General features: G+C 37.6%; 1 protein-coding gene across 1 annotated transcript; it reads right to left on the bottom strand.

Annotated features, from left to right (window-relative positions):
* Positions 1–8,761: 8,761 nt before the first annotated feature.
* On the bottom strand, positions 8,762–9,199 carry LOC110110718. Its single transcript, XM_020842321.2, has one exon. The coding sequence runs from the start codon at positions 9,197–9,199 to the stop codon at positions 8,762–8,764; it is 438 nt and encodes a 145-aa protein (XP_020697980.2).
* Between the last annotated feature and the right edge of the window lie 1,848 nt (positions 9,200–11,047).

The raw sequence follows: 11,047 nt of genomic DNA, 5'->3' as shown, positions 1-11,047 counted from the left end.
GTCCGTTAATAATTTTTTCTCTATTTTCTAAAAATTAGAATTATATATTAATTATAATAATAATAATAATTAATAATATAGAAGAAAATATATAAATGAGAAAATTTGTTGAAATAAAAAACTCCCTTAATTAACCAACCGCTTCCCGTGCATTGTTTCCTTAGAGTGGAAGACATTTTTTATTTTAGCCGAGGAATGAGTCAAATTGGGGGCTTTTAAATAATGAATTAAACGGAGATATTATGGATAAGCATCTTAATTGGCAGACTATTTTATATAATTATTTATTTTTTGGGATTAAAAATTGACTAAACAATTTTTTTTGTTGGTGACATCTGTTCATGTGAAAGCAGAAGTGACATACTGACATTTTCTTAACAGCGTAATTTAATGCTGCTTATATTGTATTCTTTTTTTTTTTTTTTTTGAAATATTATATTTTATTGCTCTAAGGAGTCTTAAATGGCTCAATATATTAACTCGAAATAAAATAAATTTAAAATTTTGAATTTGAGTTGACTCGAATAATATAGGGGTTGAGCTCAAGTAAAAAATGCCGACTATTTTAATATTGACATTGGGTTTGATTGACCCAATGATCCAAATATAACCCATTTCATTTTTTTTTTCAAGTCTAAAATGAATCATCTTTTTAACAAGTAGATCATTCGTCATTCGAATAACTTTATGAACCATATAATAAATAGGTCATATGCGTCAGATTTAGGGTCAAATGATTTGTGCCAAATCAAATTCGTATCAAATATTTCGACTCGTAGAATAAATGGGTCGAGTTTGGTGCAATATGTTTCATATTTGATCAAATTCGAGTCAAATCCAAATCGATCTGTTAACTTAGACTGGCACCCGCCCATAGACCTAGCGGGGCGGAACCAACCTTAGTTCTCAGGAGGCAAATGACAAACTAATAAAAAAATAAAAATATATATGAGGGTGCAAAAATAATTTATTTTGAATATAATCATGTTTCACATACATGTTTGTTAGTAGTAGAAAAATTCAACATAGTCGGATGAAAATATCGAGAGGTCAATAGGCTTTTCAATTTTTGGAGAGGCAAGTTGCGTGAAAAAATGATCGGCTTGGGTCAAAAAATAAATTCAAGAGGGACATATTACAAATAAACCTTACTTTACCAAAAGTTTAAATTTTGTTTGGGTAGGTAATTACCAGCCCTCAGCTATACACATCTTCGTATCTGAATAGCCCATTCACTCTTTGCAATATGCTTGATTTTTCACCTAAATAAATCTCTTTATTTTTTAAAATCTATCAAATTATATCATTTAAAAACAAATTAGTACTACTAATTATCATATATTTTAATTATATAAAGATAGGCGTAAAAAATATTAAACTTATATATATTTGCAAAAATATTAAACTTATACATTACAAATTAGATTATTTTGATGGCCATATCCAATAGAATTCGAACCAAATATCACTAATTTTTTTTCTACCACATTTATTTGAACGAGTTTTACCTATTTTTATATCAATTTAATTAAAAAAGCCATCTAATATATTGAAAAATATAAAATTATTTTTAAAACTTTTGAATTATTTTTTAAGTTTAATTTATCTATTTTTTAAAAAAATAAAACTATCAATTACTCCTTAATGTCATCAAAATTCTATGTATTAATTTCTACTACTTAACATCATAATTATGTTCTCAATCATTTAAAGTTATTCAATTAAAAATAGAACAAGAATCGATCATATGTTTGATTTTTTAAATTCGGCCATATGTATGCATGCAAACATAAAATAATTTAGGTTGGGAAATAAACCACCTAATGAAACAATTAAGAAAAAAAAGCAAAAATGGAAATTAGGATTCAAAGTGGAAAAATATTAAGAGGCTACAACACATTAAGAAATTCATTGTGAAAGTGAGAGAAAGTGTACATATCTCTTCCTTACTTATTTCTTGCCTCACATCATTTCCCTTTTTGTTTTCATACAAAATAGACAAAGAGTTTTGATGAAGGGTCTCAACCATACAAGTTAAACATAAAAAATGAGAAATAAAATTGTCCAGCCCGATTTTCAGTGTTGTGGCGCCGGGGTTTGGAGAGCCAAGAAGTTCCATGCTCCATCTCTGACCTTGACTTGGAATGCCATGGCGTTGCAACCTACAACACTTCAGCTCTCAAGTATACAATGCCCCCAATCCCAGGGAGTACCAACCCATCCTCCGTGCACTGTTCCGAAGAGCTTGACTGATGGAATTGAAATCTGAGTCAACAATACAACCAGATTGATCAACACAATCAAATTCCTTATATAAAAAATAATTTAATTTTTTAAACTCATAAATACATTCACAGTTTTTCAAAAATGATTATTTATTTTCACATTTAAATCAATAAAAAAATATAATTTTTAAATATAATTTTCATTAACAAAATGAGCACCGAGAACTAAGACTTCAAGAGGAGAAGCAAGTGGGAAATGGCGAGGAATTAATTGAATGAAGGCGAGAGCATGACCGAGTCCAAAGTTGCTTTCGTGTTGGTGAAAATAACCGATTGAAAAGAAATTTATATAGTCTCACAATTGTTCATAGAGGAATAATTACGTGGATTTTGTGTCGCATGCGAGTTTCGTCGAAATTTACCCGCATTTATTTATTCGCATTTTAATTTGGCTTGAAAGACTTGGAACTATGCAACACCAAGAATATTTGTAATTATTTATTTATATTTATTTTACATTTTATTATGTTGATGAAAGAAAGATGAGGTTGGAAGAAAGGTGGGATGAGCTTACGGCACGTGATATCGGATTATAAGGTAATAAAATATACAGCTTTGAATTAGTAAACATAGTGATGTGAAGTGAATTTGTTTTGTGCTGGCTACCTATATTTTCTTTGGGGATGTTTGGTTGTGAATATTTAAGATATATAAATATTTTTAATATAGTATTATATATATATAATGCTGAGTTTGTGCAAGTGGATAACTTGAAAGAAAATCCGGTGTACTCTAACAATTATATTGAAGTCCCTGTAAAGTTGGTCGATACGCATACTTTGGTTAATCGTTTGGGGAAAAATTTTGGATTTGAAATGAGGAACCATATGGATTGGTTGAATGGATCGTCTGAGTTTGAATCGGAGTCCGATTTTTCGGATTGTGGTTTGGCTTCCTTGGACATTTGCGGTGGATCTGACCCTGGAATCGACTTTAATTTAGTTTGTGATAGACCTGTTGCCTCTCGTGGGAGATTTCGTGGGAGGGGATGGAGGAAAAGAAAATTTGTTTGTTTGCTGTTTGTTCCATATGTTTGTGCGGATTGGTTTTGCGATTAGTGGTGCGATGGTTTATTGGGCAATGATGTGGCTGGGGTTCGTATCCCTTTCGTCTCGCTGGTGGCAACCATTGATGCAATTTATTAGAGTTGGTGACTTTTGGGCGATGCTGTCTCCTTTAGGATGGTCCGTGCGAGGCTTCTGGGATGCTGGGAGCCTCGGCCGTTTTTACTGAGCCCACTTTTGAATGTATTTTGCTTTCTTTCTTCTTTTTTCTTTTGTTTTGATCATTTGCTGATGTAACCGAATTTGTTCTATCTTAATATATTTGGTTTTGTTAATATATATAATAAGAGGCTGGGCCCTATGATCATAAAAGATTTTGGAAGCCTTTTGAATGAAAGAATTGGACTTTGGCATCATCGGATAATGCGTGAGTTGTCCTTTGTTGTGGGATTTTTTTTTTTTGGGAACGGGGTACTACTCACTGTCATCCTCGAAAAGGCACTTGACAGCGTGATTAATCCTCGTCTGACTTAGAAGAGGCACCCACCTAAGAAACTTCCTAACCCGCACTTAATTGAGTCTCACTTAAGAGGTGCTGCCACTCGAGGGGATTAATTAGAACAGGGGTTGGGGGGTTCCCAATCGTACTCGACCACCAACCAAACTAAGCAATGATGGGTTGTTTAGAGATTTTCACTCTAATGAGATTTTGATTGTGCATTAATTCAACTATTTTGATTCATCTAGAAATTGATACATCTTAATAGAAAAAATGTGCTTCCTTTGATGTATATTTGGCATGCTAATGAATAAAAAATATTATGAATGCATATATTATTTTTCTGTTATTTTCAAAATAAATAAATTTAGTATTAGTGTCAATTTGTAAATAAATATTGGTAAATAATTTATTTTTTGATACTTTATTTAATAAAAAAGAACATTCATAATTATTTTGAAGTTCAAATATTTTAAAAAATATATAGAAAATGTGGAAACTCACTACAGATATATAAAAATAATAAAATAATTACTTCTTTTTGAAAAATGCATGACTAATGCCATACAAAAAAAATCTTTTTAAAAAACAAAATAAAATGTCCCAAAATAAAATTTCCTAAATCTTATGAGCACTCACGAAAAAATCTCTCAACTAACACAAATTATTTTGGAACAAGTCTACCTTGAATTTCTTCGATTTAGCTTGAGCTTGAGCTTGATGTTCATGCTCAAGCAATTGAGTGTTGTTCTGTGAGTTTGATCTAGCTCATTTATTATGAAAGAGAGAAAATAATTATGATTTATGTAATTATTAATTATTAATTATTATAATGGATTAATAAAAAAGAACGAGAAACTATAAGAAAAATAATAAAGAATCTTTTAATATAAGAAAGTGAGGTATAATTTTAAATATTTTTAACAACTTTGTACTTTTTTTTAACAAAAAATAGATATATTAATAAAACTAAAAAAAACGGTTACAACAGCAGGAGGAGAGAAAGAGAGCGAAAACGGAAAATTACAATCAAATAGTGAGCTCAGTAGAATGGCCGGGGCTTCCAGCGTCCCTGAAGCATCGCACGGACCATCCAGTAAGGTGGAAACAGCGTCCAACAACCAACCGATCCGAAGAATTCACACCAAAGGTTGCCACCAGCGAGAGCGACAAGGACGTGAGCACCAACCCCATCATAGCTCTTAATCCAGCGCACCAGCACATTGAGAAACAAAAAAGCATAGCAAACCCGAAGAAGGAACATGGACAAATCAATAGAAATGGATAAATTAAGGTCTACGCCGGCCTCTACCACGAAATCTACCCCTAGAGACAACATTTGAAACAGGTCTAGCATGAACCAGAGTGAAATCATTACCAGGGGGCAGAACCCCCACAAAAATTCGGAGAAGCCAGACCACCATTTGAAAAATCGGATTCAGATTCATATTCCGACGAACCATGCAACCAGTCAACGTGATTCCTAATATCCAAACCCGCAGTATTACCCAAGAGGTTAACGAAGTGAAGCGTTTCAACAATAGTAACCGGGACATCAACAAGAGAGTTAGTGTAGAAACTGAAGTGCCAGCGAGAGAAGTGTTCGCCGGACTTGGAGAAGATGAGCTCACAAGAAGACAGAAAGGAAAATGATTTATTTCATTGGTTACTTTACATCAGAGTACACATACCTATAAATAGATGAGACAGAGTAACTTTACACGTGTAAGCAAATGATATGTTTACAAGAAACTTATTAACAGGTTATTATAGGTAACTAAGTGATTAGGTGCTAATATTCCCCCTCAAACTTGCGATTCCTCTCTGATCGTCAGCTGGGATCGCAAATGTTTGAACCGAAGAGTAGGAAGCGGTTTGGTAAATATGTCTGCGATCTGATCCACAGTGCTTATTGGGAGAAGACTGATGGTTTTGTTCGAAATGTGATCTCGGATGAATCTCTGATCGGTCTCAATATGCTTCGTACGTGCGTGGAAGACCGGATTGTTCGCCAAAGCTATTGCCGATGTATTGTCACAATAGACTGCAATCGGGGTATTGTGCAGAATATTGAAATCAGCGAGAAGACGTTTCAACCAGATTGTGTCCGCGGTAGCTGCAGCCAATGCCCTGTATTCGGATTCTGTGGACGATCGAGATACGGTGCTTTGCTTCTTCACGGTCCAGGAAACCAGTGTGTCTCCTAGAAAAGTGCAAAAACCAGATGTTGATTTCCTGGTTATCGGATCCCCTGCCCAGTCGGCGTCCGAAAAAGTGCAGAGGATCATGGAGGATTTTGTAATGGGTAGTCCAAAGTTGATGGTGCCCCGGATATACCGAAGGAGGCGCTTTAAGAGATGAAAATGAATGGGTTGAGGATCGTGCATATGCTGGGACAGAGTGTTGATGGCATGAGCTATGTCTGGACGTGTAAAAGTCAAATACTGGAGTGCTCCCATGATTTGCCGATAGGTGACAGCGTCTGAAATAGTATTGTCTTGTTTAAATTGAATGGGCTGTTTAGTAGAAGATGGATTAGACAGGGAATTGCATTTTTGTAGATTAGTTTGCTGAAGTAGAGATTAAGCATAAGATTGTTGTGACAAAAAATACTTATCTTGCATGGATTGAATAGTGATCCCGAGAAAATGACGAGCTAAGACGAGTTGTTTCATAGTGAATTTGGAGTATAAGTTGTGTAGAAAATTGGCTATGGCTTCGTTGTCGTTGCCCGTGATTAGAATATCATCCACATACACAAGTAGAAAAAGCTGAGTGCGTTGCCGATGGTAGACGAGCAGCGAGGGATCTGCCTTGCTATGCTAAAAACCGATATTGATGAGATGATTAGTGAATGTGGTGTACCACTGTCTAGGAGTCTGTTTAAGTCCGTATATGGCTTTCTTGAGGCAGCAGACGTGGTCCGGTGATATGTTGTCTTCGAATCCTTTGGGTTGGCGCATGAATACCGTTTCTTTCAGGCTACCATGAAGAAATGCATTCGTGACGTCAAGCTGCTGCACTTGCCATCCATTGTATAAGGCAACTGTGAAAAGAACCCGGATGGTGGACAGCTTTGCAACGGGGCTGAAAGTTTCTTCATAATCCAGTCCATATTCTTGCCGGTTGCCTTGTGCGACGAGACGAGCCTTGAATCTTGATACAGTCCCGTCAGAATTGAATTTCTTGCGAAAGGTCCATTTGCATCCGAGAATGGATGCATTGGACGGTGGTGCGACTAGGTCCCAAGTGCCTTGCTATTGAAGCGCCGCGAACTCCTCTGCCATAGCTTGACGCCATTCAGGATGCTTGATGGCTTCGGAGTAGCTTGTGGGGACATTTTGTGTTTCCTGTTGAGCAACATGATGAAGCAGGTTTAAACGAGAGATTGGTTTAAGTGAACCTGTTTTGGATCGAGTTGTCATGTGGTGTTGTGTGGTAGGCTGAACATAAGGAGGATCTTGATTCAGAGCAGAGGAGATTCTGGCCGGTGAGTGGGATGTAGTTGTAGATTCGAGTAGAGGTGTCAGCATAGTTGGTATGTTGCTGGAGTTAGTCAATGCTGAACGATATCCTTCCTGTACTTTGGAGACCGGTAGAAGAAGTTGAGTGGGCAGGGCTTGCATTGGTGTTGTGAGAGGTTGAGACTGTTGTTGAAAAGGAAACATGTTCTCAATGAATTGAACGTGTCTGGAGATGGTTATGGTATTGGTTTCTTGGTTAAAACACTTATATCCTTTGTGCTTGTCTGAGTAACCCATAAACACGCAGTTAGCAGATTTGGGTTGAAGTTTATTAAAGGAATGCGGCGGGAGAAGAGGGAAACAAGCACAGCCGAATGTTCGCATGTGAGCGTAGTCCGGAGAGGTGTTGAATATTAGTTGCAGCGGATAGTAGTTCTGGTTGGTGTGTGAGGGAAATCTGTTGATTAGGTACACCGCTGTATCGACTGCTTCATACCAGTAGGTGAGAGGTATGGAAGCCGTCTGAAGCAGAGTTTTGGTGGTATCAAGAATGTGGCGATGCTTGCGCTCTGCCACTCCATTCTGTTCCGGTGTATATGGACAGGATACCTGATGATGAATGCCATTGGATCTGAGATAGGATTGAAATTGGTGATTTATATACTCACCTCCTCCGTTAGTGCGGATTGCTTTAACTTTGTTATTCGTTTGTTTTTCAATAAAAACAATAAACTGAATAAAGTTTTGCACAACATCAGATTTAGAGACTAAAGGAAACAGCCAACAGTAGCGAGAGTAATCATCAATAATGAGGAGATAGTATCTAAATCCATGGTGGGCAGTGACCGGAGACGGTCCCCACACATCGAAATGTAGTAGTTGAAGTGGTTTATTAGTTCTATTTGCAGAAAGATCAAACGGCAGTTTATGGCTTTTACACAGTTTGCAAGAAACACAATTGTAATATTTTTGAGAAATATGAAGACTAGGATGCGTTCTTGAAATGTGCTGTATAGTCCTGTGGTGAGGATGACCGAGTCGTTGATGCCAGTTTATCGCTGAAGCCGCTACAGCCGACAGAGCTTGTGTGGAGGTAGCTGCTTTCTTTATTGCTATTGGGTAGAGACCCTGTTTACATGGACCGGTGAGAAGAACTTTGTTGTTCTGCAAATACTTAAAAGTAAATCCATCAGGAGTAAAAGTAATAGAAATTTGATTATCCGAAACAAGATTGGATATGGAGAGAAGGTTATGTGATATGGAAGGTATATGAAGTAATTTGGATAAAATTAACTTACGATCTGGTGTTGGGAGCAGACCCGTACCCGAGTGAGCGATCGGGATGGATCGTCCGTCCCCAACCATCACCTGATCAGAAACATGGTAGCTTGAACCTTGACTGAGTTGATCGTTCCGATTCGTCATGTGCGCTGACGCGCGAATCCAAATACCAGTCTGTGGATGTGGCCTCTGTTGAGGCAAGCAGCGCATTGTTTGTGTCATTGTTGTTTAGTGTAAAATTGGATCATGATGATGCCAGTACGCATCCGCAGTGTGACCTCTTTTGAGGCATATCTGGCATTGAGTTGTGGATTTTGATCCTTGTTTTGGTGCTGTACCAGAGAAATATTGATTACGGCCCCTGCCCCTACGACCGCGACCTCGGTTTGCATATAACGCAGTTGTGGGTTCTTGCTGAGTTGCTGAACGCAGTGTGTCCGTTTGAATGTGAATTTCCTCGCTGATTAACATTGCATACAGGTTATCAAGCTTGAGAGGGGTCTGTAGTGTCCGGATAGCCGTTTTAAACGATTGATATGCAGGTGGAAGCCCATTCAGAATATGGAGGATGATATCCTCAGTGTCAATTGTGGAGCCGGCAGAGGCAATGTTGTCCACGATCTTCTTTATCTCGGTAAGATAGGTTTGCATAATCATATTTTTCATGGCTATGTTGTGTAACTCATTCTTGAGTTGCATGACCTTGGAGCGATTGGATGATTGGAATCGGGTTTGAATGCTTCCCAGATTTCGAAAGTAGAATCAAGATGCATAATGTAAGGAATGACCGGAGCTGATATGGTGGAACATATTGTCGCAGCCAAATTTTGATCGGTGAAGGTTCGATAGTCCTCATCTTGATCTTCTTGATCCGGATGATTGGACGGATCGAGAAAACTTTCGAATCCATTGGCCTTGAATAGCTTGACGATTTGATTCCTCCATATCAGATAGTTGTCCGGTGATAGTTGATGGGGAACTGGGGTTTTTAGATGAGACATGATAAATTTGAGAGAAGGGTAAAGGGTTGATTTGGATGTCGCAGTTGTTTCGGTGATCGTCGGAGTAGATGACGAAGGTTGCGACAGAGACGCCATGATCAGAGCTGGTCGAAGAATCAGTCTGCTACTGATACCATGTAGAAACTGAAGTGCCGGCGAGAGAAGTGTTCGCCGGACTTGGAGAAGATGAGCTCACAAGAAGACAGAAAGGAAAATGATTTATTTCATTGGTTGCTTTACATCAGAGTACACATACCTATAAATAGATGAGACAGAGTAACTTTACACGTGTAAGCAAATGATATGTTTACAAGAAACTTATTAACAGGTTATTATAGGTAACTAAGTGATTAGGTGGTAATAGTTAGAGCTCACCAAATTATCATTCACTTTCTCCACCTGAACACACTCACCATTACTTGCCAAATTCACGGCAGGATTACCCGACATCTCAATGACAGGAACAACACCACCATCCACAGCACAGGGAACAAAACGATCAGAATCGACCCCTCCCCCCCCTTAGGCGAGAGACCAGCCGATTCCTCAATAACAACCAGATCTTTAGGGCTGTCAATTCGGGTCAACCCGTCGGGTTCGGGTCGAACCCGACCCGACCCAAATTTAAACGGGTCAACCCGAACCCGACCCGTTTTCTCAAACGGGTTAGACATTCCAACCCGGACCCGACCCGAGTGGGTTACGGGTTGACCCGACACGACCCGTTAACCCGAATAATCCTCATTTTTACACGGGTTGCCGGGTTAACCCGACCCGACAACCCGATAATTTGTTTTATATATATATATATATATTTTGCTTTTAAAGGAAAAAATGCATAGAGCAATAAGCCAATAATAAATAACATAAGATTACATATTTACATCATTTTTTGAATACAAGATTATCGGGTTACACTTATAATAAAATAAAAGATTACAAGTTAATAATTGACAAATGACAAGTTACAACTTACAATACAAGATTTTTTTTTTTAATACAAGATTACAATTTACAAGTTACAATAAAATTAACTACAACTAGAACAGTAGAACAGCCGGAGTGGTGAGTGGCGAGCTCATTTTTGTCTTTCACCCTTTAATGAACCTGCAACTCTGCAAGCCTGCAAAACAAAAGAATAAACAAATATTGGCTTATTAGGGCCGTAGGCTCAGGATGAACCTAGCAAAGAAACATCATATGCAACTAGAACAGGAAAAATGCCATCCAAAGTTACAAATTGGTAATTCTCTATTCAATTAAATAATATCTGCTCAAACCAAACCAATTTATAACTCGGTTGCATTTAACTGTGTCGCAACTAATGCATAACTTCACCAAGTTCTTCATCATCGCCTTATAATTTATAAACATCAGCATTCAGCCATTCAAACTGTAGGCCTAAGCATCTGCAAGCTGCAGCTGCTGCAGGTCATAGCCTATCAATTCGGGTTAAGCAGCTGCAATATGCTCAAACGGTCAAACCAAAACAATAGGCCTAAGCAGCTGCAAT

This window comes from Dendrobium catenatum, unplaced genomic scaffold (genome assembly GCF_001605985.2).
Source record: "Dendrobium catenatum unplaced genomic scaffold, ASM160598v2 fragScaff_scaffold_1220, whole genome shotgun sequence".
NCBI classification, from domain to species: Eukaryota; Viridiplantae; Streptophyta; class Magnoliopsida; order Asparagales; family Orchidaceae; genus Dendrobium; species Dendrobium catenatum.
Note: the sequence above shows the minus strand (reverse complement) of the source record. Positions and strands in the feature narration are given on the sequence as shown.